Source organism: Coloeus monedula (assembly GCF_965178545.1).
Source record: "Coloeus monedula genome assembly, chromosome: 37".
Taxonomy (NCBI): domain Eukaryota; kingdom Metazoa; phylum Chordata; class Aves; order Passeriformes; family Corvidae; genus Coloeus; species Coloeus monedula.
In genome coordinates this window covers 1,637,795-1,665,073 of record NC_138817.1, presented here as the reverse complement: position 1 = coordinate 1,665,073, position 27,279 = coordinate 1,637,795, and the positions used below count along the sequence as shown (strand labels likewise).

The window sequence follows — 27,279 nt, the reverse complement described above, 5'->3', positions numbered from 1 at the left end:
TCACCCCAAAACCCCCTTTTCCCTCACCAACTTCCCCAAAATCGCACTTTCCACCTCAAACCTCCCCCAAATCCCCCTTTTTTCCCCTCCCAGCACCCCAAAAACCCCCAGATTTTCCCCTAAAATCCAACTTTTTTTGCCCTCAAAACCCCTTTTTTCTCCTCGCGTTCCCAAAAAACTCCCTTTTCCCCTCCAAAATCCTACTTTTTTCCCTCAGAACTTCCCCCAAAAAGGCTTTTTTCTCCCCAAAACTCCTCGTGCTCCCCTCAGAATCGTCCTTAAGCCCCACTTTCCCCTCACACTTCCCATAAAAACGCTTTTTTCCCCAAAAACCCCCATTTTTTCCCTATTCGTCCCCATTTTCACTCTCTAAACCTCCCCTAAATTCCACCTCACCCCAAAACCACCCATTTTTAACACAAAACTGCCCCAAAACCGCCTTTTTCCCCTCACAACTCTTCCTCAAACCCCTTTCCCCTTTAAAACTCCCCCAAACTCCGCAAAAATCCGCCTTTCTTACCTCAGAATTCCAACTCCTTTTTCCCCCTCAAAACCCCAAAATCCTCATTTTTTCCTCACATCTCCCCATTTTCCCCCAAAAAATCCCACTTTTCTCCCTCAAAACCGCCTCAATTTCCACTTTCCCCACTCACCTTGCCTGAAAATCCCATTTTTCTCCTCAAAAACCATCCCAAAAGCGATTTTTGCCCTCAGAACCCTCCAAACTCCGCTTTTTTCCCTCAAAACTTTCAAAAAACCCAATTTTCGCCCTCACCATTCCCTCATAACCCTCGGTTTTCATCAATTCCCTCAAAACTCCCTCAAAACTCCCTCAAACCTCATTTTTCCCCCTCACAACCCTTAAAAAACCCTTTTTTTCTCCTCAAAACACCTCCCCCCCAAAAAAACTCCACTTTTTCCCCTCACAAACTCCTCAAAAACACTTTTTCCCCCTCAAAAACCCTCATTTCCCTCTCGCGCCTAAATAAAAATCCCTTTTTCACCCTTTTTTCACCCGGACCCCTCTTTTGCTTCAGAAAGACCCCAAATCCCCACTTTTCCCCTCAAAACCATCCCAAAAGCGATTTTTACCCTCAGAACCCTCCAAACTCCGCTTTTTTCCCTCAAAACTTTCAAAAAACCCAATTTTCGCCCTCACCATTCCCTCATAAACCTCGGTTTTCATCAATTCCCTCAAAACTCCCTCAAACCTCATTTCTCCCCCTCACAACCCTCAAAAAACCCTTTTTTCTCCTCAAAACACCTCCCCCCCCAAAACCTCCACTTTTTCCCCTCACAAACTCCTCAAAAACACCTTTTTTCCCTCAAAAACCTCCCCAAAACCCCTCGTTTCTCTCTTGCACCTAAATAAAAATCCCTTTTTCACCCTTTTTTCACCCGGGCCCCTCTTTTGCTTCGGAAAGACCCCAAATCCCCACTTTTCCCCTCAAAACCATCCCAAAAGCGATTTTTGCCCTCAGAACCCTCCAAACTCCGCTTTTTTCCCTCAAAACTTTCAAAAAACCCAATTTTCGCCCTCACCATTCCCTCATAACCCTCGGTTTTCATCAATTCCCTAAAAACTCCCTCAAAACTCCCTCAAACCTCATTTTTCCCCCTCACAACCCTTAAAAAACCCTTTTTTCTCCTCAAAACACCTCCCCCCCCAAAAACCTCCACTTTTTCCCCTCACAAACTCCTCAAAAACACTTTTTCCCCCTCAAAAACCCTCGTTCCCCTCTCGCGCCTAAATAAAAATCCCTTTTTCACCCTTTTTTCACCCGGACCCCCCTTTTGCTTCAGAAAAACCCCAAATCCCCACTTTTCCCCTCAAAACCATCCCAAAAGCGATTTTTACCCTCAGAACCCTCCAAACTCCGCTTTTTTCCCTCAAAACTTTCAAAAAACCCAATTTTCGCCCTCACCATTCCCTCATAAACCTCGGTTTTCATCAATTCCCTCAAAACTCCCTCAAACCTCATTTTTCCCCCTCACAACCCTTAAAAAAACCCTTTTTTCTCCTCAAAACACCTCCCCCCCCAAAACCTCCACTTTTTCCCCTCACAAACTCCTCAAAAACACCTTTTTTCCCTCAAAAACCTCCCCAAAACCCCTCGTTTCTCTCTTGCACCTAAATAAAAATCCCTTTTTCACCCTTTTTTCACCCGGACCCCTCTTTTGCTTCGGAAAGACCCCAAATCCCCACTTTTCCCCTCAAAACCATCCCAAAAGCGGTTTTTGCCCTCAGAACCCTCCAAACTCCGCTTTTTTCCCTCAAAACTTTCAAAAAACCCAATTTTCGCCCTCACCATTCCCTCATAACCCTCGGTTTTCATCAATTCCCTCAAAACTCCCTCAAAACTCCCTCAAACCTCATTTTTCCCCCTCACAACCCTCAAAAAACCCTTTTTTCTCCTCAAAACACCTCCCCCCCCAAAAAACTCCACTTCTTCCCCTCACAAACTCCTCAAAAACACTTTTTCCCCCTCAAAACCCTCGTTTCCCTCTCGCGCCTAAATAAAAATCCCTTTTTCACCCTTTTTTCACCCGGACCCCCCTTTTGCTTCAGAAAAACCCCAAATCCCCACTTTTCCCCTCAAAACCATCCCAAAAGCGATTTTTGCCCTCAGAACCCTCCAAACTCCGCTTTTTTCCCTCAAAACTTTCAAAAAACCCAATTTTCGCCCTCACCATTCCCTCATAAACCGGTTTTCATCAATTCCCTCAAAACTCCCTCAAAACTCCCTCAAACCTCATTTTTCCCCCTCACAACCCTTAAAAAAGCCCTTTTTTCTCCTCAAAACACCTCCCCCCCAAAAAAACTCCACTTTTTCCCCTCACAAACTCCTCAAAAACACTTTTTTCCCCTCAAAAACCCTCGTTTCCCTCTCGCGCCTAAATAAAAATCCCTTTTTCACCCTTTTTTCACCCGGGCCCCTCTTTTGCTTCAGAAAGACCCCAAATCCCCACTTTTCCCCTCAAAACCATCCCAAAAGCGGTTTTTGCCCTCAGAACCCTCCAAACTCCACTTTTTTCCCTCAAAACTTTCAAAAAACCCAATTTTCGCCCTCACCATTCCCTCATAAACCTCGGTTTTCATCAATTCCCTCAAAACTCCCTCAAACCTCATTTTTCCCCCTCACAACCCTCAAAAAACCCTTTTTTCTCCTCAAAACACCTCCCCCCCCAAAACCTCCACTTTTTCCCCTCACAAACTCCTCAAAAACACCTTTTTTCCCTCAAAAACCTCCCCAAAACCCCTCGTTTCTCTCTTGCACCTAAATAAAAATCCCTTTTTTCACCCTTTTTTCACCCGGACCCCTCTTTTGCTTCGGAAAGACCCCAAATCCCCACTTTTCCCCTCAAAACCATCCCAAAAGCGATTTTTGCCCTCAGAACCCTCCAAACTCCGCTTTTCTCCCTCAAAACTTTCAAAAAACCCAATTTTCGCCCTCACCATTCCCTCATAACCCTCGGTTTTCATCAATTCCCTCAAAACTCCCTCAAAACTCCCTCAAACCTCATTTTTCCCCCTCACAACCCTTAAAAAAGCCCTTTTTTCTCCTCAAAACACCTCCCTCCCAAAAAAACTCCACTTTTTCCCCTCACAAACTCCTCAAAAACACTTTTTCCCCCTCAAAAACCCTCGTTTCCCTCTCGCGCCTAAATAAAAACCCCTTTTTCACCCTTTTTTTCACCCAGGACCCCCCTTTTGCTTCAGAAAGACCCCAAATCCCCACTTTTCCCCTCAAAACGACCTCCAAAACCACCTTTTTCCTCCCCAAAATGCAACTTTTTCCCTCAAAATCGCCCCGATTCTCCCCTTTTCCCCTCCCGCTTACCAAAACCCCCTTTTTTCCACCCAAAATCCCCTTTTTTTCCCCACTCGAAACCATTTTCCCTCCTCAAACCCTCAACTTTTACCTCAAATCAACCCCAAAACCCTTTTTTCACCTCAAAACTCCCCAAATTCCGCTTTTCTCCTCACAAACTCCCCCAAAAATCCTCATTTCCCCCTCACAACACCCCCAAAAAAATCCCCTTTGGGCCCCAAAATCCAACTTTCCCCTCACCCATCCCCAAACCACTTTTTTTTTTTACCTCAAAACGTCCCAAACGCCACTTTTTCTCCCCCTCAAAAATCCCCAAAAATCCTCTTTTCACCCCAAAACCCGATTTTCTCCTCACGCTCCTCTTTTTTACCCAAAATCCCGCTTTCCCCCCCCCCTTTCAAACCCTTTCCCCCCTCACGGCTTCGCCTCACGCGGTTTTTTGCCTCAAAACCGCCCCCAAAAATTAAAAAATCAAAAATCCCCTTTTTGCTCGGGAAGCCTTTTTGAAACCCAAACTTCACCTTTTTCACTCCTTTTCCCCCGAAACTTTCACTCTCCCCCTCAAAACTCCTTTTTTAACCCCAAACTTCCTCTTTTTTTCCCTCCCAATTCCCTCTCCCCAACTCCCCCCCCTTCACCCCAAAATCCCCATTTTTCACCTCACGCCCCCATTTTGCCCCTAAATCCCCCCTTTTTCTCCCAATCCTGATTCTCCTCCCGACCTAAACTTCCCCTTTCCCCCTTTTTTTTTACCCAAAACCCCCATTTTTCACCCCAAACCCCCTTTTTCCCCCTCCCCCCCCCCCCCACCTCGCCCTTCCCCCTCACGATCCCGCCAAGGCCGCGCGGGCCTCACCCCTCCCCCTCGGCCATCGACCCCCGGATCTGCCCCAATCTCCCCCTCCGCCTTCCCCTCACGACCCTCCCCGACCCTCACCTGTTCTTCTATCGCCGACAGCTCCGCTCTATCGCGACAGAACCCTCGCGATCCTTGCGCGGCCTCGCAGCGAGCGGAGCCGACGCTGAGGCGACGCCACGCGCGCCCCCGCCTCCACTTCCGGTCAAGGAGCGGTGAGAGACCCGCGCATGCGCGCGCGCGGGGCACGGCGGGGCTCGTAGTCCTTTAGCCCCGCCCCTTCCGTTGGGCAACGCACCGCGCGGACTACAACTCCCGCCGTGCACCGCGCGCCCCCGCCATCTTCTGCCGCCGCCGCGCGGTGCCCGCCGGGAGTTGTAGTCGTTTAGCGGCGAACGGCGCCGTTCGCTCTATCAGCGGTGGGACTACAACTCCCGGCGTGCACCGCGCGCGGCCGCCATCTTGTGACCATCACGTCCCGCTGCCCCGGGCGGGGTCCTCCCAGCCGCCAGGGGGCGCTAGGGGCGCGCGACGGTTTTAACCCCAAAAAAAGCAAATTTTGGGGGTTTTTTTCCTCAATAAAAACGTGGAATTCGGGGCGTTTCCCCACCGAAGGGGCGGGGGATGGGTGGGCTCCCCATAGAGGGGCGGGGCCAGGCGAATTTTCTGGGCAAAGAGGCGAAATCTGGGGGTTTTACCCCATAAACGAAGATTTTTTCTTATAAAATTAAGGATTCGCTCCTCACAAAACGACAGAATTCGGGGATTTCCCCCCAAAAACGGCGGAATTCGTGGTCTTCTCCCTTCAGGCACCCGGAGCCAAGGATCGTTTTTTGATAAAAACCCCGAAATTCGGCAAAAAAAGGGAAAATTCCTGATGTTCCCTCTTTTTTCTGGGGGGGGGGGGGGGGCAAGGGCGTTTTTCCTAAAAAAAGGGAAATTTAAGGGATTTTTCCCTCTAAAAACTGAGGAACGGGGGGGGCGGGATTGGGGTGGTTTTCCTAAAAAAGAGGCAAAAATGGGGGGAAAAAGAGGCGAAAATGGGGGAAAAGGAGGCAAAAGTCAGGGAAAAGAGGCAAAAATGGGGGAAAAAGAGGCAAAAATGGGAAAAAAGAGGCAAAAATGGGGAAAAAGAGGCGAAAATGGGAGAAAAAGAGGCAAAAATGGGGGAAAAGAGGCAAAAATGGGGGAAAAGAGGCAAAAATGGAGAAAAATGGGCAAAAGTCGGGGAAATGAGGCAAAAGTCGGGGAAAAGCGGGAAAAATGGGGAAAAAGAGGCGAAAATGGGGGAAAAGAGGCGAAAATGGGGGAAAAGAGGCAAAAGTCGGGAAAAAGAGGCAAAAGTCGGGGAAAAGAGGCAAAAATGGGGAAAAAGAGGCAAAAGTTGGGGGAAAAGAGGCGAAAATGGGGGGAAAGAGGCGAAAATGGGGAAAAAGAGGCAAAAGTCAGGAAAAAGAGGCAAAAATGGGGAAAAAGAGGCGAAAATGGGAGAAAAAGAGGCAAAAATGGGGAAAAAGGGGCAAAAGTCGGGGAAAAGAGGCAAAAATGGGGAAAAAAGAGGCAAAAATGGGGAAAAAAGAGGCAAAAATGGGGAAAAGAGGCAAAAATGGGGGAAAAGAGGCAAAAGTCAGGAAAAAGAGGTGAAAATGGGGAAAAAGAGGCGAAAATGGGGAAAAATGGGGCAAAAGTCGGGGAAAAGAGGCAAAAATGGGGGAAAAAGAGGCAAAAATGGGAAAAAAGAGGCGAAAATGGGGAAATGAGGCAAAAGTCAGGAAAAAGAGGCAAAAATGGGGAAAAAGAGGCAAAAATGGGGAAAAAGGGGCAAAAGTCGGGGAAATGAGGCAAAAGTCGGGGAAAAGAGGCAAAAATGGGGAAAAAAGAGGCGAAAATGGGGGAAAGAGGCGGAAATGGGGGAAAAGAGGCAAAAATGGGGGGAAAAGAGGCGAAAATGGGGAAAAAAGAGGCAAAAGTCAGGAAAAAGAGGCGAAAATGGGGAAAAAGAGGCGAAAATGGGGAAAAAGAGGCAAAAGTCGGGGAAAAGAGGCAAAAATGGGGAAAAAGAGGCAAAAATGGGAAAAAAGAGGCGAAAATGGGGAAAAAGAGGCAAAAGTCAGGAAAAAGAGGCGAAAATGGGGAAAAAAGAGGCAAAAATGGGGAAAAAGAGGCGAAAATGGGAGAAAAAGAGGCAAAAATGGGGAAAAAGGGGCAAAAGTCGGGGAAATGAGGCAAAAGTCGGGGAAAAGAGGCAAAAATGGGGAAAAAAGAGGCGAAAATGGGGAAAAATGGGGCAAAAGTCGGGGAAAAGAGGCAAAAATGGGGGAAGAGAGGCAAAAATGGGGGAAAAAAGGCAAAAATGGGGGGGAAAGAGGCGAAAATGGGGAAAAAAGAGGCGAAAATGGGGAAAAAGAGGCAAAACCGAGGGCGGGGGAAGGGGCAACATCAGGGGAAAAGCGGGAAAAATCGGGGAAAAAGAGGGAAAAATCAGGGAATTGGGAAAAGTTCGGAATGTTCCCCACGTTTAGGAGCCAATTTTGGGGTTTTTTTCCCCTTTTTTGGGGGGGAATTCACCCCCTGGAAGAGCGAATTTGGGGCCGTTTCCCTCCCCCCCCCAAAAAAAGGCGAAATTCCAAGTTCGTCCCAGTTAAAAAAAAATTCCCGACTCCGGGATCCGCCAAATCGGGGCCGTTTTTCCCCGAAAAAAAAAGGCAAAATAAGGAAGTTTTAATAAAAAAACCATTAACAAGGAGAATCCTTTGGGGGGTTTTTTTGGGATAAAAGGGCGGATTTGGGGATTTTTTTCCCAAAAAAGGGCAAGCCCGGGGGTGCCTCCCCCTCGCCCCCCCCCAAAAGGGGCCCCCGGGTCCCGACGCCCCTGACGGGGCCTCCCCTCCCCCCCCCCCGATCCCCCCCCGCCCCCGCCCGGATTCGGAGCCGCTCCGGAGCCATGGAGGTAACGGGACCCCCCAAAAAACCCCCAAAACGCCCCAAAATGCCCCAAATCCACCCCGGGAACGCCCCAAAATGCCCCAAATCCACCCCGGGAAGCAAAAAATCCCCCCTAAATCCCCCCCGAATCCACCCCGAGAAACCCAAATTCCTTCAAATTCCCCCCAAATCCATCCCGGGATCCCCCAAATTCCACCCAAATCCACCCGAATTCCCCCAAAATCCATCCCGGGAAACCCAAATCCCCCCCAAATCCACCCCGAGAAACCCCAAATCCTTCAAATTCCCCCCTAATCCATTCCGGGACCCCCCAAATCCACCCCAAGAAACCCAAATCCTCCAGAATTCCCCCCAAATCCATCCCGGGACCCCCAAATTCACCCAAATTCCACCCAAATCCACCCGAATTCCCCCCAAATCCACCCCAAGAACCCCAAAATCCTTCAAATTCCCCCCAAATCCTCCTCAATTCCCCCCAAATCCACCCCAAGAACCCCAAAATCCTTCAAATTCCCCCCAAATCCTCCTCAATTCCCCCAAATCCATCCCGGGACCCCCAAATCCCCCCTAAATCCCCCCCAAATCCACCCCGAGAAACCCCAAATCCTTCAAATTCCCCCCTAATCCATTCCGGGACCCCCCAAATCCACCCCAAGAAACCCAAATCCTCCAGAATTCCCCCCAAATCCATCCCGGGACCCCCAAATTCACCCAAATTCCACCCAAATCCACCCGAATTCCCCCCAAATCCACCCCAAGAACCCCAAATTCCCTCAAATTCCCCCCAAATCCACCCGAATTCCCCCCAAATCCACCCCAAGAACCCCAAATTCCCTCAAATTCCCCCCAAATCCTCCTCAATTCCCCCAAATCCATCCCGGGACCCCCAAATCCCCCCTAAATCCCCCCCAAATCCACCCCGAGAAACCCCAAATCCTTCAAATTCCCCCCTAATCCATTCCGGGACCCCCAAAATCCACCCCAAGAAACCCAAAATCCTTCAAATTCCCCCCAAATCCATCCCGGGATCCCCCAAATCCACCCCAAGAACCCCAAATTCCCTCAAATTCCCCCCAAATGCACCTCGGGAACCCCAAAATCCCTCAAATCCACCCGAATTCCCCCAAAATCCACCTCGGAAACCCCAAATTCCCTCAAATCCCCCCCCAAATCCTCCCAAATTCCCCCAAAATCCACCCCAAGAACCCCAAAATCCTTCAATTTCTCCCCAAATCCACCCTGAGAAACCCAAAATCCTTCAAATTCCCCCCAAATCCATCCCGGGATCCCCCAAATCCACCCCAAGAACCCCAAATTCCCTCAAATTCCCCCCAAATGCACCTCGGGAACCCCAAAATCCCTCAAATCCACCCGAATTCCCCCAAAATCCACCTCGGAACCCCAAATCCTCCCAAATTTCCCCCCCAAATCCTCCCGAATTTCCCCCAAATCCACCCCGGGACCCCCAAAATCCACACGGAGAAACCCCAAAATCCCTGGAATTCTCCCCAAATCCATTCCGGGACCCCCAAAATCGCCTCAAATTCCCCCAGAATCCAACCCAGGACCCCCCAAATCCCCCCAAATCTCCCAAATTCAACCCGGGAACCCCCAAATCCACCCGAATTCCCCCAAAATCCTCCCTGAAAACCCCCAAATTCCCTCAAATTCCCCCAAAATCCACCTCGGGAACCCCCAAATCCACCCCGAGAACCCCAAATTCCCTCAAATTCCCCCCAAATCCTCCCGAATTCCCCCCAAATCCACCCCGAGAACCCCAAATTCCCTCAAATCCCCACAAAATCCATCCCGGGAACCCCAAATTCCCCCCAAATCCCCCCAATATCCATCCCGGGACCCCCAAATTCCCCCCAAATCCCCCCAAAATCCATCCCGGGAACCCCAAAATCGCCTCAAATCCCCCCAAAATCCATCCCGGGAACCCCAAATTCCCCCCAAATCCCCCCAAAATCCATCCCGGGAACCCCAAATTCCCCCCAAATCCCCCCAAAATCCATCCCGGGAACCCCAAAATCGCCTCAAATCCCCCCAAAATCCATCCCGGGACCCCCAAAATCGCCTCAAATCCCCCAAAATCCATCCCGGGACCCCCAAATTCCCCCCAAATCCCCCCCAAATCCATCCTGGGACCCCCAAATTCCCTCAAATTCCCCCCAAATCCCCCCTGGGAGCCCCAAAATCCCAAGAATTTCCCCCAAACTCCTCCTGGGAACCCCAAATTCCCCCGAATTCCCCCCAAACCCCCCCTGACCCCCCCGCGTCCCCCCCAGTTCGTGGCCATGGCGCTGCTGGTGGCACTGGGGAGCCTGAGCCAGGGGCAGCCGATCGGGCCCCAGGGTGAGACTGGGAGGGACTGGGATGGACTGGGATGGACTGGGAGGGGATTGACGGGGACTGGGAGGGACTGGGATGGACTGGGAGGGGATTGAGGGGGACTGGGAGGGACTGGGATGGACTGGGAGGGGATTGAGGGGGACTGGGAGGGACTGGGAGGGACTGGGAGGGGATTGGGGGGGATTGGGAGGGGATTGGGAGGGACTGGGATGGACTGGGAGGGAGTGGGGGGGACTGGGAGGGGATTGGGGGGGACTGGGAGGGACTGGGAGGGGATTGAGGGGGACTGGGAGGGACTGGGATGAACTGGGAGGGGACTGGGAGGGACTGGGAGGGGATTGAGGGGGACTGGGAGGGACTGGGAGGGACTGGGATGGACTGGGAGGGGATTGGGGGGGACTGGGAGGGACTGGGAGGGGATTGGGGGGACTGGGAGGGACTGGGAGGGACTGGGAGGGACTGGGCGGGACTGGGAGGGACTGGGAGGGACTGGGAGGGGATTGGGGGGGACTGGGATGGACTGGGAGGGGACTGGGGATACTGGGATGGAACTGGGGACAGTGGGACGGGACTGGGAGGGACTGGGATGGAACTGGGGATACTGGGATGGGACTGGGGATACTGGGATGGGACTGGGATGGAACTGGGGATACTGGGATGGAACTGGGACGGAACTGGGATGGACTGGGATGGAACTGGGGATACTGGGATGGAACTGGGGACACTGGGACAGGACTGGGACGGAACTGGGATGGGACTGGGATGGAACTGGGGATACTGGGATGGGACTGGGGATACTGGGATGGGATTTGGCATACTGGGATGGAACTGGGGATACTGGCACAGGACTGGGACCGAACTGGGATGGAACTGGGGATACTGGGACGGGACTGGGACGGGACTGGGATGGAACTGGGGACACTGGGACGGGACTGGGATGGAACTGGGGATACTGGGACAGAACTGGGAGCACTGGGCCGGATGTGGGGGATGGGTGTGTGCAGGGGTGGGGGAGGGGCGTGACCGGCAGTGCCCCTCCCCTCCCCTCCCCTCCCCCAGCGCTGCCTCTGTGCCCGCCCCTCCCCCCCCGGGACTGCCAGGACGTGCACGCGGGGGGGGCGCGCGCCGACGGCGTTTACCTCGTGTCCCCCGGGGGGGGCGGCCCCCCCGTGCCCGTCTACTGCGACATGAGCACCGAGGGGCACGTGTGGACGGTACCGCCCCTCCCCCACCCGGCCCGGAACCCCCCCATGGCCCCTCCCCCATCACCCAAAAAACCCCCCCATCGCCCCTCCCCCATCACCCAAAAAAACCCCCCCATCGCCCCTCCCCCATCACCCAAAAAAACCCCCCCATTGCCCCTCCCCCATCACCCAAAACCCCCCCCATCGCCCCTCCCCCACCCGGCCCGGAACCCCCCCATCGCCCCTCCCCCATCACCCAAACACCCCCCATCGCCCCTCCCCCACCCGGCACCGACACCCCCCCACCGCCCCTCCCCCATCACCCAAAAAAAACCCCCCATCGCCCCTCCCCCACCCGGCCCTGAACCCCCCATTCAGCCCCTCCCCCACCCCCAAAAAACTCCCCCCCACCGCCCCTCCCCCATCCGGCCCTGAACCCCCCCATGGCCCCTCCCCCATCACCCAAACACCCCCATCGCCCCTCCCCCATCACCCAAAAAACCCCCCCATCGCCCCTCCCCCATCACCCAAAACCCCCCCCACCGCCCCTCCCCCACCCGGCCCTGAACCCCCCATTCAGCCCCTCCCCCACCCCCAAAAAACTCCCCCCCATCGCCCCTCCCCCACCCGGCACCGACACCCCCATTCAGCCCCTCCCCCACCCGGCCCTGAACCCCCCATGGCCCCTCCCCCACCCCCCAAACACCCCCCATGGCCCCTCCCCCATCACCCAAAAAACCCCCCCACCGCCCCTCCCCCATCACCCAAAAAAAAAACCCCATCGCTCCTCCCCCACCCGGCCCTGAACCCCCCATCGCCCCTCCCCCATCACCCAAAAAAACCCCCCATCGCCCCTCCCCCACCCGGCCCTGAACCCCCCATTCAGCCCCTCCCCCACCCCCAAAAAACTCCCCCCCATCGCCCCTCCCCCACCCGGCCCTGAACCCCCCATCGCCCCTCCCCCATCACCCAAAAAAACCCCCCCACCGCCCTTCCCCCATCACCCAAAACCCCCTCATCGCCCCTCCCCCACCCGGCCCTGAACCCCCCACCGCCCCTCCCCCATCACCCAAAAACCCCCCCATCGCCCCTCCCCCATCACCCAAAAACCCCCCCATCGCCCCTCCCCCATCACCCAAAAACCCCCCCATCGCCCCTCCCCCACCCCCCCCAAAAATCAGCCTTGAACCCCCCTGATCGCCCCTCCCCCACCCCCAAAAAACTCCCCCATCGCCCCTCCCCCACCCGGCACCGACACCCCCCATCCAGCCCCTCCCCCACCCCAAAAATCAGCCTTGAACCCCCCCCCATCGCCCCTCCCCCATCACCCCAAAAATCAGTCTTGGACCCCCCCCATCGCCCCTCCCCCCCCCGGCCCTGAACCCCCCGGATCGCCCCTCCCCCACCCATAAACAACCCCCTGACCCCCCTTTCTCTCACCCCTCCCCCACCCCCCCAAATCATCCCCGGATCTCTTTGAACCGCCCCTCCCCCACCCCCCTTTACCCCTCCCCCACCCCCCTTTACCCCTCCCCCTCTCGCCCCTCCCCCACCCCAACCCCCTCCCCCCTTTTTTCCCACCCCTCCCCCACCCCACCCCGCCCCTCCCCCACCCCAACCCCCTTTCCCCCTCTTTTCCCCGCCCCTCCCCCACCCCTTCCTGCCCCTCCCCCCCACCCCTCCCCCCGCCCCTCTCACCCCTCCCCCACCCCACTGCCCCTCCCCCCGCCCCTCCCCCACCCCTTCCGGCTCCTCCCCCACCCCCGCTTGCCCCTCCCCCACTCCCACCCCTCCCCCACCCCTCCCCGCCCCTCCCCCACTCCCCCTTTCCCCTCCCCCCTTGCTCCACCCCTTCCCCATTTTTTCCCCGCCCCTCCCCCACCCCACTGCCCCTCCCCCACCTCCCCTCACCCCTCCCCCACCCCTACCTGCCCCTCCCCCCCTTGCCCCTCCCCCACCCACCTCTGCCCCACCCCCGCCCCTCCCTCACCCCTCTCACCCCTCCCCCACCCCTTCCCGCCCCTCCCCCACCCCCGCCCCTCCCCCACCCCCTCTCACCCCTCCCCCACCCGCCTCTGCCCCTCCCCCACCCCTTCCCGCCCCTCCCCCACCCCTCCCCCACCCCTACCTGCGCCTCCCCCACCCCTGCCCCTCCCCCGCCCCTCTCACCCCTCCCCCACCCCTTCCCGCCCCTCCCCCACCCCTCCCCCACCCCTCCCCCACCCCTTCCCACCCCTCCCCCACCCCCTCTCACCCCTCCCCCACCCCGCCCCTCCCCCCAGGTGTTCCAGAAGCGCTTCAACGGCTCCGTCAGCTTCTTCCGCGGCTGGAACGATTACCGCTCCGGCTTCGGCCGCGCCGACGGCGAGTACTGGCTGGGTACGCACCAGGACTGACCAGTACGGACCAGTATGGACCAGTATAGACCGCTATAGACCAGCTCCGACCAGTATAAACCAGTATAGACCAGTATAGACTGCTATAGACCAGCTCCGACCACTACGGACCAGTATAGACCAGTATAGACCGCTATAGACCAGCTCCGACCACTACGGACCAGTATAGACCAGTATAGACTGCTATAGACCAGCTCCGACCAGTACGGACCAGTATAGACCAGTATAGACCGCTATAGACCAGCTCCGACCACTACGGACCAGTATAGACCGCTATAGACCAGCTCCGACCAGTAGGGACCAGTATAGACCAGTATAGACCGCTATAGACCAGTTCCGACCACTACGGACCAGTATAGACCAGTATAGACCGCTATAGACCAGCTCCGACCAGTATAAACCAGTATAGACCAGTATAGACCGCTATAGACCAGCTCCGACCACTACGGACCAGTATAGACCAGTATAGACCGCTATAGACCAATTCCGACCACTACGGACCAGTATAGACCAGTACAGACCAGTAGGCACAAGTATGGACCAGTACCGACCAGTACTGACCAGTTCCGACCAGTATAGACCAGTATAAACCACTATAGACCAGTTCCGACCAGTAGGGACCAGTATAGACCAGTATAGACCGCTATAGACCAGTTCCGACCAGTATAGACCAGTATAGACCAGTATAGACCGCTATAGACCAGCTCCGACCAGTATAGAGCAGTATAGACCAGTATAGACCGCTATAGACCAGCTCCGACCAGTATAGAGCAGTATAGACCAGTATAGACCGCTATAGACCAGCTCCGACCAGTATAAACCAGTATGGACCAGTATAGACCGCTATAGACCAGCTCCGACCAGTATAGACCAGTATAGACCAGTATAGACCGCTATAGACCAGCTCCGACCACTACGGACCAGTATAGACCAGTATAGACCGCTATAGACCAGTTCCGACCACTACGGACCAGTATAGACCAGTATAGACCGCTATAGACCAGTTCCGACCAGTATAGACCAGTATAGACCAGTATAGACCGCTATAGACCAGCTCCGACCAGTATAGAGCAGTATAGACCAGTATAGACCGCTATAGACCAGCTCCGACCAGTATAAACCAGTATGGACCAGTATAGACCGCTATAGACCAGCTCCGACCAGTACGGACCAGTATAGACCAGTATAGACCGCTATAGACCAGTATAGACCACTACGGACCAGTATAGACCAGTATAGACCGCTATAGACCAGCTCCGACCACTACGGACCAGTATAGACCAGTATAGACCAGCTCCGACCAGTATAGACCAGTATAGACCAGTATAGACCGCTATAGACCAGCTCCGACCAGTATAGACCAGTATAGACCAGTATAGACCGCTATAGACCAGCTCTGACCAGTATAGACCGCTATAGACCAGCTCCGACCACTACGGACCAGTATAGACCAGTATAGACCGCTATAGACCAGTTCCGACCACTACGGACCAGTATAGACCAGTATAGACCGCTATAGACCAGTTCCGACCAGTACAGACCAGTATAGACCAGTATAGACCGCTATAGACCAGTTCCAACCAGTACGGACCAGTATAGACCCGTATAGACCGCTATAGACCAGTTCCGACCACTACGGACCAGTATAGACCAGTATAGACCGCTATAGACCAGTATAGACCACTACGGACCAGTATAGACCAGTATAGACCGCTATAGACCACCTCCGACCAGTATAGACCAGTATAAACCGCTATAGACCAGTTCCGACCAGTACGGACCAGTATAGACCAGTACAGACCAGTAGGCACCAGTATGGACCAGTACCGACCAGTACTGACCAGTTCCGACCAGTATAAACCACTATAGACCAGTTCCGACCAGTAGGGACCAGTATAAACCAGTATAGAGCAGTATAAACCTCTATAGACCAGTTCCGACCAGTAGGGACCAGTATAGAGCAGTATAGACCAGTATAAACCCCTATAGACCAGTTCCGACCAGTACGGACCAGTATAGACCGGTACAGACCAGTAGGCACCAGTATGGACCAGTACCGACCAGTACTGACCAGTTCCGACCAGTATAAACCACTATAGACCAGTTCCCACCAGTAGGGACCAGTATAAACCAGTATAAACCGCTATAGACCAGTTCCGACCAGTATAAACCAGTATAGACCAGTATAAACCCCTATACACCAGTTCCAACCAGTAGGGACCAGTATAAACCAGTATAAACTGCTATAGACCAGTTCCGACCAGTAGGGACCAGTATAAACCACTATAGACCAGTTCCAACCAGTAGGGACCAGTATAGAGCAGTATACACCAGTACGGACCAGTTCCGACCAGTACGGACCAGTAGGGACCAGTATAAACCGCTGTAGACCACTATAGACCAGTTCCGACCAGTAGGGACCAGTACCAACCACTATAGACCAGTTCAAACCAGTACGGACCAGTAGGGACCAGTATAAACCACTATAGACCAGTTCCAACCAGTATGGACCAGTACCGACCACTATAAGCCAGTTCCAACCAGTATGGACCAGTATGGACCAGTACCGACCACTATAAGCCAGTTCCAACCAGTATGGACCAGTATGGACCAGTACCGACCACGATAAGCCAGTTCCAACCAGTATGGACCAGTAGGGACCAGTATAAACCGCTATAGACCAGTTCCGACCAGTAGGGAGCAGTAGGGACTAGTACGAACCAGTACGGACCAGTACAGACCAGTATAGACCAGTATAGACCAGTACCGACCAGTACCAACCAGTACAGACCAGTATAGACCAGTATGGACCCCCCCAGTCTGTCCCAGTTTATTCCAGTTGACTCTGTGACCCTCCCATGACCCCTGACTGACCTCTGCCCCCTGAGTGACCCCTGAGTGACCCCTGCCCCCTCTGTGACCCATGAGTGACCCCTGAGTGACCCCTGACCCCTCTGTGACCCCTGAGTGACCCCTGAGTGACCCGTGACCCCTGAATGACCCCTGAGTGACCCCTGAGTGACCCGTGACCCCTGAATGACCCCTGGGTGACCCTTGGGTGACCCCTGACCCCTCTGTGACCGCCCAGGCCTGCAGACCCTGGCCCTGCTGACCCTCCAGGCCCCCTGAGTGACCCCTGAGTGACCCCTGAGTGACCCCTGAGTGACCCCTGATCCTCCAGGCCCCCTGAGTGACCCCTGAGTGACCCCTGAGTGACCCCTGACCCCTCTGTGACCCCCCAGGCCTGCAGACCCTGGCCCTGCTGACCCCTCTGTGACCCCTGAGTGCCCCCTGAGTGCCCCCTGAGTGACCCCTGAGTGACCCCTGCCCCTCTGTGACCCCTGAGTGCCCCCTGAGTGACCCCTGAGTGACCCCTGCCCCTCTGTGACCCCTGAGTGACCCCTGAGTGACCCCTGACCCCTCTGTGACCCCCCCAGGCCTGCAGACCCTGGCCCTGCTGACCCTCCAGGCCCCCTGAGTGACCCCTGAGTGACCCCTGCCCCCTGACCCCTGAGTGACCCCTGGTGACCCCTGACCCCTGAGTGACCCCTGACCCCTCTGTGACCCCTGAGTGACCCCTGACCCCTCTGTGACCTCCCCAGGCCTGCAGACCCTGGCCCTGCTGACCCTCCAGGCCCCCTGAGTGACCCCTGACTGACCCCTGAGTGACCCCTGACCCCTCTGTGACCCCTGAGTGACCCCTGACCCCTGAGTGACCCCTGACCCCTCTGTGACCCCCCCAGGCCTGCAGACCCAGGCCCTGGTGACCCTCCAGGCCCCCTGAGTGCCCCCTGAGTGACCCCTGAGTGACCCCTGAGTGACCCCTGACCCCTCTGTGACCCCCCCTGACCCCTCTGTGACCCCCCCAGGCCTGCAGACCCTGGCCCTGCTGACCCTCCAGGCCCCCTGAGTGCCCCCTGAGTGACCCCTGCCCCTCTGTGACCCCTGAGTGACCCCTGAGTGACCCCTGACCCCTCTGTGACCCCCCCAGGCCTGCAGACCCTGGCCCTGCTGACCCCTCTGTGACCCCTGAGTGCCCCCTGAGTGCCCCCTGAGTGACCCCTGAGTGACCCCTGAGTGACCCCTGAGTGACCCCTGCCCCCTCTGTGACCCCTGACCCCTCTGTGACCCCTGAGTGACCCCTGAGTGACCCCTGACCCCTCTGTGACCCCCCCAGGCCTGCAGACCCTGGCCCTGCTGACCCTCCAGGCCCCCTGAGTGACCCCTGAGTGACCCCTGCCCCCTGACCCCTGAGTGACCCCTGAGTGACCCCTGAGTGACCCCTGACCCCTCTGTGACCCCCCCAGGCCTGCAGACCCTGGCCCTGCTGACCCTCCAGGCCCCCTGAGTGACCCCTGAGTGACCCCTGAGTGACCCCTGAGTGACCCCTGACCCTCCAGGCCCCCTGAGTGACCCCTGAGTGACCCCTGACCCCTCTGTGACCCCCCCAGGCCTGCAGACCCTGGCCCTGCTGACCCTCCAGGCCCCCTGAGTGACCCCTGAGTGACCCCTGATCCTCCAGGCCCCCTGAGTGACCCCTGAGTGACCCCTGAGTGACCCCTGACCCCTCTGTGACCCCCCCAGGCCTGCAGACCCTGGCCCTGCTGACCCTCCAGGCCCCCTGAGTGACCCCTGAGTGACCCCTGATCCTCCAGGCCCCCTGAGTGACCCCTGAGTGACCCCTGAGTGACCCCTGACCCCTCTGTGACCCCCCCAGGCCTGCAGACCCTGGCCCTGCTGACCCTCCAGGCCCCCTGAGTGACCCCTGAGTGACCCCTGCCCCCTGACCCCTGAGTGACCCCTGAGTGACCCCTGACCCCTCTGTGACCCCCCCTGACCCCTCTGTGACCCCCCCAGGCCTGCAGACCCTGGCCCTGCTGACCCTCCAGGCCCCCTGAGTGACCCCTGAGTGACCCCTGACCCCTGAGTGACCCCTGACCCCTCTGTGACCCCCCCAGGCCTGCAGACCCTGGCCCTGCTGACCCTCCAGGTCCTGAGTGACCCCTGAGTGACCCCTGACTGCTGAGTGACCCCTGAGTGACCCCTGAGTGACCCCTGAGTGACCCCTGACCCCTCTGTGACCCCCCCAGGCCTGCAGACCCTGGCCCTGCTGACCCTCCAGGCCCCCTGAGTGACCCCTGAGTGACCCCTGCCCCCTGACCCCTGAGTGACCCCTGGTGACCCCTGACCCCTGAGTGACCCCTGACCCCTCTGTGACCCCTGAGTGACCCCTGACCCCTCTGTGACCCCCCCCAGGCCTGCAGACCCAGGCCCTGGTGACCCTCCAGGCCCCCTGAGTGCCCCCTGACTGACCCCTGAGTGACCCCTGACCCCTCTGTGACCCCTGAGTGACCCCTGACCCCTCTGTGACCCCCCCAGGCCTGCAGACCCTGGCCCTGCTGACCCTCCAGGCCCCCTGAGTGACCCCTGAGTGACCCCTGCCCCCTGAGTGACCCCTGAGTGACCCCTGAGTGACCCCTGACCCCTCTGTGACCCCCCCAGGCCTGCAGACCCTGGCCCTGCTGACCCTCCAGGCCCCCTGAGTGACCCCTGAGTGACCCCTGCCCCCTGAGTGCCCCCTGAGTGACCCCTGAGTGACCCCTGACCCCTCTGTGACCCCCCCAGGCCTGCAGACGCTGGCCCTGCTGACCCTCCAGGCCCGCTACGAGCTGCGGGTGGAGCTGGAGGACTTCGAGAACAACTCGGCCGCGGCCACCTACGGCTCCTTCGCGCTGTCGCCCACGGCCGTGAGCGCCGAGGAGGACGGCTACGCCCTGCACGTGGCCGGCTTCGTGGACGGCGGCGCCGGTCAGTGGCCAGGGGGTGGCCTGGGGGGCACAGGGGGTCAAGCAGGTCAAGGGCAACCATGGGAAGGTCAATGGAGTCATTGAGGGGGGCGGAGGGGTCATGCTGGTGGTCAATGGGGTCATCCTGGTGGTCAATGGGGTCATGGTGGGGGTCAAGCAGGTCAAGGGCAGCCATGGGAAGGTCAATGGGGTCATCATGGGGGTCAACCAGGTCAAGGTCAAGCATGGGAAGGTCAATGGGGTCATTGGGGGGGCACAGGAGGTCAAGCAGGTCAAGGGCAACCATGGGAGGGTCAATGGGGTCATCATGGGGGTCAATGGGGTCATCCCAGTGGTCAATGGGGTCATCCTGGTGGTCAGTGGGCTCATCCCAGTGGTCAGTGGGGTCATCCTGGTGGTCAATGGGGTCATGGTGGGGCCATCAGGGGTCAAGCAGGTCAAGGGTGACCATGGGAGGGTCAATGGGGTCATCGTGGGGGTCAATGGAGTCATCATGGGGGTCAACCATGGGGAGGTCAATGGGGTCATCCTGGTGGTCCATGGGCTCATCCCAGTGGTCAATGGGGTCATCCTGGTGGTCAGTGGGTCATGGTAGAGGTCAAGCAGGTCAAGGGCAGCCATTGGGAGGTCAATGGGGTCATCGTGGGGGTCAATGGGGTCATCCCAGTGGTCAGTGGGGTCATCCTGGTGGTCAATGGGGTCATGGTGGGGGCCATCAGGGGTCAAGCAGGTCAAGGGTGACCATGGGAGGATCAATGGGGTCATCGTGGGGGTCAATGGAGTCATCATGGGGGTCAACCATGGGGAGGTCAATGGGGTCATCATGGGGGTCAACCAGGTCAAGGTCAACCATGGGAGGTCAATGGGGTCATGGTGGGGGTCAACCAAGTCAATGGGGGTCAACAAGGCCAAGGTCAACCATGGGAGGTCAATGGGGTCATCACAAGGGTCAACCAAGTCAAGGTCAACCATGGGAGGTCAATGGGGTCATCATGGGGGTCAACCAAGTCAAGGTCAACCATGGGAGGTCAATGGGGTCATTGAGGGGGTCATCGAGGGTCAAGCAGGTCAAGGGCAACCCTTGGGAGGGTCAACGGGGTCATCCTGGTGGTCCATGGGCTCATCCCAGTGGTCAATGGGGTCATCCTGGTGGTCAGTGGGGTCATGGTGGAGGTCAAGCAGGTCAAGGGCAGCCATTGGGAGGTCAATGGGGTCATTGGGGGGGCACAGGGGGTCAAGCAGGTCAAGGGCAACCGGGGTCATCCCAGTGGTCAATGGGGTCAATGTGGGTGGTCAATGGGGCCATCCTGATGGTCAACGGGCCCATCCAAGTGGCCAACAGGCTCACTGTGGGTGGTCAATGGGGCCATCCTGATGGTCAATGGGCCCATCTCGGTGGCCAACGGGGCCATCCCATTGGTCATCTTGGTCGTCCATGGGGTCATCCCACTGGTCAATGGGGTCAATGTGGGTGGCCAACAGGCCCATCCCAGTGGCCAACAGGCCCATCCCAGTGGCCAACGGGGTCGCTGTGGGTGGCCAACAGGCCCATCGCTGTGGGTGGCCAACAGGCCCATCCCAGTGCTCAACAGGCCCATCCCAGTGGCCAAGGGGCCCATCCCAGTGCTCAACGGGCCCATCCCGGTGGCCAACGGGGTCGCTGTGGGTGGCCAAGGGGCCCATCCCAGTGGCCAACATGCCCATCCCAGTGGCCAACAGGCCCATCCCAGTGGCCAACGGGCCCATCCCAGTGGCCAACGGGGTCGCTGTGGGTGGCCATCGGGCCCATCCCAGTGGCCAACGGGCCCATCCCAGTGGCCAACGGGGTTGCTGTGGGTGGCCAACGGGCCCATCCCAGTGGCCAACAGGCCCATCCCAGTGGCCAACAGGCCCATCACAGTGGCCAACGGGGTCGCTGTGGGTGGCCAAGGGGCCCATCCCAGTGGCCAACAGGCCCATCCCAGTGGCCAACGGGCCCATCCCAGTGGCCAACAGGCCCATCCCAGTGGCCAACGGGCCCATCCCGGTGGCCAACGGGGTTGCTGTGGGTGGCCAACGGGCCCATCCCAGTGGCCAACAGGCCCATCCCGGTGGCCAACGGGGTCGCTGTGGGTGGCCAAGGGGCCCATCCCAGTGCTCAACAGGCCCATCCCAGTGGCCAACAGGCCCATCCCAGTGGCCAACGGGCCCATCCCAGTGGCCAACGGGCCCATCCCAGTGGCCAACGGGCCCATCCCAGTGGCCAACGGGGTTGCTGTGGGTGGCCAAGGGGCCCATCCCAGTGGCCAACAGGCCCATCCCAGTGGCCAACGGGGTCGCTGTGGGTGGCCAACGGGCCCATCCCAGTGCTCAACGGGCCCATCCCAGTGGCCAACGGGGTTGCTGTGGGTGGCCAACGGGCCCATCCCAGTGGCCAACAGGCCCATCCCAGTGGCCAACGGGCCCATCCCAGTGGCCAACGGGCCCATCCCAGTGGCCAACGGGGTTGCTGTGGGTGGCCAAGGGGCCCATCCCAGTGGCCAACAGGCCCATCCCGGTGGCCAACAGGGTCGCTGTGTGTGGCCAAGGGGCCCATCCCAGTGGCCAACAGGCCCATCCCAGTGGCCAACAGGCCCATCCCAGTGGCCAAGGGGCCCATCCCAGTGCTCAACAGGCCCATCCCAGTGGCCAAGGGGCCCATCCCAGTGCTCAACGGGCCCATCCCAGTGGCCAAGGGGCCCATCCCAGTGGCCAACAGGCCCATCCCAGTGGCCAACAGGCCCATCCCAGTGGCCAACCTCCTCCCAGCGGTGCCCCTCACCGCCGCCCCCTCCCCCCGCGCAGGCGACTCGCTGAGCTACCACAACGGGCAGAAATTCTCCACCTTCGACCGCGACCAGGACCTGTTCGCCCAGAACTGCGCCGCGCTCTCCTCGGGGGCCTGGTGGTTCCGCAGTTGCCACTTCTCCAACCTCAACGGCTTCTACCTGGCCGGGCCCCACCTGTCCTACGCCAACGGCATCAACTGGGCCCAGTGGAAGGGCTTCTACTACTCCCTGAAGCGCAGCGAGATGAAGATCCGGCGCCTCTGAGCGGCCGCGCCCCGCGCCGACCCCGACCCCCGACCCCCGACCCCCAATAAAGACCCGGCCTTGATTTGCTCCGTGGGGTTCGGGGGTGGTGGAACGGCTCATGGAAGGGGGGGGTTTGGGGGGAGTTTGAGGAGTTTTGGGGTCTGGGAGGTCGCTTGATCGTGTTCTCGTTGTTAATTGGGTGGTTGGTTAATTGATGGAGGGGTTGGGAGTGGTGGAACATCTCGGGGGGGTTCCTGGGGGTCATTTCTGGGGGGGATTTGGGGGGAGTTTGAGGTGTTTTGGGGTCTGGGAGGTCGCTTGATTGTGTTCTCGTTGTTAATTGGGTGGTTGGTTAATTGATGGAGGGGTTGGGAGTGGTGGAACATCTCGGGGGGGTTCCTCAGGGGGGATTTTGGGGGGAGTTTCAGCATCTTGAGGGTCACTTTGGGGAGAATTTGAGGAGTTTTGGGGTCTGGGAGGTCACTCGGTCGTGTTCTTGTTGTTAATTGGGTGGTTGGTTAATTAATGGAGGGGTTGGGGGTGGTGGAACATCTCGGGGGGGTTCCTCAGGGGGGATTTTGGGGGGAGTTTCGGCATCTTGAGGGTCACTTTGGGGGGAATTTGAGGTGTTTTGGGGTCTGGGAGGTCACTCGGTCGTGTTCTTGTTGTTAATTGGGTGGTTGGTTAATTGATGGAGGGGTTGGGGGTGGTGGAACATCTCGGGGGGGTTCCTGGGGGTCATTTCTGGGAGGGATTTGGGGGGAATTTGAGGTGTTTTGGGGTCTGGGAGGTCACTTGGTCACACCCCCGTTGTTAATTGGGTGGTTGGTTAATTGATGGAGGGGTTGGGGGTGGTGGAACATCTCGGGGGGCTTCCTCAGGGAGATTTGGGGGGAGTTTTGGGGTCTTGGGGGTCAGTTTGGGGGGAGTTTGAGGAGTTTTGGGGTCTGGGAGGTCACTCGGTCGTGTTCTTGTTGTTAATTGGGTGGTTGGTTAATTAATGGAGGGGTTGGGGGTGGTGGAACATCTCGGGGGGGTTCCTCAGGGGGGATTTTGGGGGGAGTTTGAGGAGTTTTGGGGTCTGGGAGGTCACTTGGTCACACCGCCGTTGTTAATTGGGTGGTTGGTTAATTGATGGAGGGGTTGGGGGTGGTGGAACATCTCGGGGGGGTTCCTCAGGGGGGATTTTGGGGGGAGCTTGAGGAGTTTTGGGATCTGGGAGGATGGTTGGTCGTGTCCTCGTTGTTAATTGGGTCGTTCGTTAATTAATGGAGGGGTTGGGGGTGGTGGAACATCTCGGGGGGTTCCTCAGGGGGGATTTTGGGGGGAGTTTCGGCATCTTGAGGGTCACTTTGGGGGGAATTTGAGGTGTTTTGGGGTCTGGGAGGTCACTCGGTCGTGTTCTTGTTGTTAATTGGGTGGTTGGTTAATTGATGGAGGGGTTGGGGGTGGTGGAACATCTCGGGGGGGTTCCTGGGGGTCATTTCTGGGAGGGATTTGGGGGGAATTTGAGGTGTTTTGGGGTCTGGGAGGTCACTTGGTCACACCCCCGTTGTTAATTGGGTGGTTGGTTAATTGATGGAGGGGTTGGGAGTGGTGGAACATCTCGGGGGAGTTCCTGGGGGTCATTTCTGGGGGGGATTTGGGGGGAATTTGAGGAGTTTTGGGGTCTGGGAGGTCGCTTGATCGTGTTCTTGTTGTTAATTGGGTGGTTGGTTAATTAATGGAGGGGTTGGGGGTGGTGGAACATCTCGGGGGGGTTCCTAAGGGGGGATTTTGGGGGGAGTTTGAGGAGTTTTGGGGTCTGGGAGGTCGCTTGATCGTGTTCTCGTTGTTAATTGGGTGGTTGGTTAATTGATGGAGGGGTTGGGGGTGGTGGAACATCTCGGGGGGGTTCCTGGGGGTCATTTTTGGGGGGGATTTGGGGGGAATTTGAGGAGTTTTGGGGTCTGGGAGGTCACTTGGTCACACCGCCGTTGTTAATTGGGTGGTTGGTTAATTGATGGAGGGGTTGGGAGTGGTGGAACATCTCGGGGGGGTTCCTCAGGGGGGATTTTGGGGGGAGTTTGAGGAGTTTTGGGATCTGGGAGGATGGTTGGTCGTGTTCTCGTTGTTAATTGGGTCGTTCATTAATTAATGGAGGGGTTGGGGGTGGTGGAACATCTCGGGGGGTTCCTCAGGGAGATTTGGGGGGAGTTTTGGGGTCTTGGGGGTCACTTTGGGGGGAATTTGAGGAGTTTTGGGGTCTGGGAGGTCGCTTGATCGTGTTCTCGTTGTTAATTGGGTGGTTGGTTAATTGATGGAGGGGTTGGGGGTGGTGGAACATCTCGGGGGAGTTCCTGGGGGTCATTTCTGGGGGGGATTTGGGGGGAGTTTGAGGAGTTTTGGGGTCTGGGAGGTCACTTGGTCACACCGCCGTTGTTAATTGGGTGGTTGGTTAATTGATGGAGGGGTTGGGGGTGGTGGAACATCTCGGGGGGGTTCCTGGGGGTCATTTCTGGGGGGGATTTGGGGGGAATTTGAGGAGTTTTGGGGTCTGGGAGGTCGCTTGATTGTGTTCTCGTTGTTAATTGGGTGGTTGGTTAATTAATGGAGGGGTTGGGAGTGGTGGAACATCTCGGGGGGGTTCCTCAGGGGGGATTTTGGGGGGAGTTTCGGCATCTTGAGGGTCACTTTGGGGGGAATTTGAGGAGTTTTGGGGTCTGGGAGGTCGCTTGATTGTGTTCTCGTTGTTAATTGGGTGGTTGGTTAATTGATGGAGGGGTTGGGAGTGGTGGAACATCTCGGGGGAGTTCCTGGGGGTCATTTCTGGGGGGGATTTGGGGGGAGTTTGAGGTGTTTTGGGGTCTGGGAGGTCGCTTGATTGTGTTCTCGTTGTTAATTGGGTGGTTGGTTAATTAATGGAGGGGTTGGGAGTGGTGGAACATCTCGGGGGGGTTCCTGGGGGTCATTTTTGGGGGGGATTTGGGGGGAATTTGAGGAGTTTTGGGGTCTGGGAGGTCACTCGGTCGTGTTCTTGTTGTTAATTGGGTGGTTGGTTAATTGATGGAGGGGTTGGGGGTGGTGGAACATCTCGGGGGGGTTCCTGGGGGTCATTTCTGGGGGGGATTTGGGGGGAATTTGAGGTGTTTTGGGGTCTGGGAGGTCACTTGGTCACACCGCCGTTGTTAATTGGGTGGTTGGTTAATTGATGGAGGGCTTGGGGGTGGTGGAACATCTCGGGGGGCTTCCTCAGGGAGATTTGGGGGGAGTTTTGGGGTCTTGGGGGTCAGTTTGGGGGGAGTTTGAGGAGTTTTGGGGTCTGGGAGGTCACTCGGTCGTGTTCTTGTTGTTAATTGGGTGGTTGGTTAATTGATGGAGGGGTTAGGGGTGGTGGAACATCTCGGGGGGGTTCCTGGGGGTCATTTCTGGGAGGGATTTGGGGGGAGTTTGAGGTGTTTTGGGGTCTGGGAGGTCACTTGGTCACACCGCCGTTGTTAATTGGGTGGTTGGTTAATTGATGGAGGGGTTGGGGGTGGTGGAACATCTCGGGGGGGTTCCTGGGGGTCATTTCTGGGGGGGATTTGGGGGGAGTTTGAGGTGTTTTGGGGTCTGGGAGGTCGCTTGATCGTGTTCTCGTTGTTAATTGGGTGGTTGGTTAATTGATGGAGGGGTTGGGGGTGGTGGAACATCTCGGGGGGCTTCCTCAGGGAGATTTGGGGGGAGTTTTGGGGTCTTGGGGGTCACTTTGGGGGGAATTTGAGGTGTTTTGGGGTCTGGGAGGATGTTTGACCACGCCTCTGTTGTTAATTAGATGGTTCGTTAATTAATGGAGGGGTTGGGGGTGGTGGAACATCTCGGGGGGTTCCTCAGGGGGGATTTCAGGGGGAATTTGGGGAATTTTGGGGTCGGGGGGGGGGGGTAGCATTCGGCCCCTCCCCCACCCCAATCAGCCCCTCCCCCACCCTAATTAGCTCCGCCATTAATCAATCAATTTCTGACCCCAAACTCCCAGTTTTTGACCCCAAATTCCCCATTTTTCACCCCAAATTGCCACTTTCTGACCCCAAATTCCCAATTTTTGTGCTAAATTTCCCATTTCTGACCCCAAATTCCCCCTTTTTCACCCCAATTTCCTCTTTCCGACCCCAAATTCCCAATTTTTCACCCCAAACTCTCCTTTTTCACCCCAAATTCCCATTTTTCACCCCAAATTACCAATTTCTGACCCCAAATTCCCAAATTTTCAACCCAATTTCCCCATTTTTCACCCCAAATTCCCCATTTTTCACCCCAATTTCCCCTTTTTGACCCCAAATTCCCCCTTTTTCACCCCAAATTCTCCATTTTTCACCCCAAACTCCCAATTTTTTCACCCCAAATTCCCCTTTCCGACCCCAAATTCCCCATTTTTTCACCCCAAATTCCCCATTTTTCACCCCAAATTCCCCTTTCCGACCCCAAATTCCCCCTTTTTCACCCCAATTTCCCCTTTTTGACCCCAAATTCCCCTTTCCGACCCCAATTTCCCCATTTTTCACCCCAATTTCCCCTTCCCGACGCCAAATTCCCCATTTTTCACCCCAATTTCCCAATTTCTGACCCCAATTTCCCCCTTTTTCACCCCAAATTCCCCTTTCCGACCCCAAATTCCCCCTTTTTCACCCCAAATTCCCCTTTCCAACCCCAATTTCCCCCTTTTTCACCCCAATTTCCCCATTTTTCACCCCAAACTCTCCTTTTCACCCCAAATTCCCAATTTTTCACCCCAAACTCTCCCTTTTCACCCCAAATTCCCATTTTTCGCCCCAAATTGCCCCTTTTTCACCCCAATTTCCCCCTTTTCGACCCCAAATTCCCCATTTTTCAC

At 56.9% G+C, this 27,279-nt stretch overlaps 2 protein-coding genes across 4 annotated transcripts in view; one reads left to right on the top strand and one right to left on the bottom strand.

Annotated features, from left to right (window-relative positions):
* The window catches only part of LOC309584196 (uncharacterized protein), a 33,604-nt gene extending 28,711 nt beyond the window's left edge, over positions 1-4,893 (bottom strand). For all 3 annotated transcript variants that reach the window (XR_014227202.1, XR_014227203.1, XM_082300141.1), the window contains exon 1: positions 4,771-4,893. The gene's annotated coding sequence lies outside the window, so the exon portion shown is untranslated. The remainder of the gene's footprint in view (positions 1-4,770) is intronic.
* Positions 4,894-7,614: 2,721 nt separating this feature from the next.
* Positions 7,615-22,448, top strand: LOC309584233 (microfibril-associated glycoprotein 4-like; the record flags this gene model as incomplete). Its single annotated transcript, XM_082300194.1, has 6 exons — positions 7,615-7,639; positions 9,927-9,993; positions 11,050-11,204; positions 13,457-13,553; positions 19,196-19,378; positions 22,201-22,448. The coding sequence occupies exons 1-6, from the start codon at positions 7,634-7,636 to the stop codon at positions 22,446-22,448; spliced, it is 756 nt and encodes a 251-aa protein (XP_082156320.1). The 5' UTR covers positions 7,615-7,633.
* Positions 22,449-27,279: the final 4,831 nt, after the last annotated feature.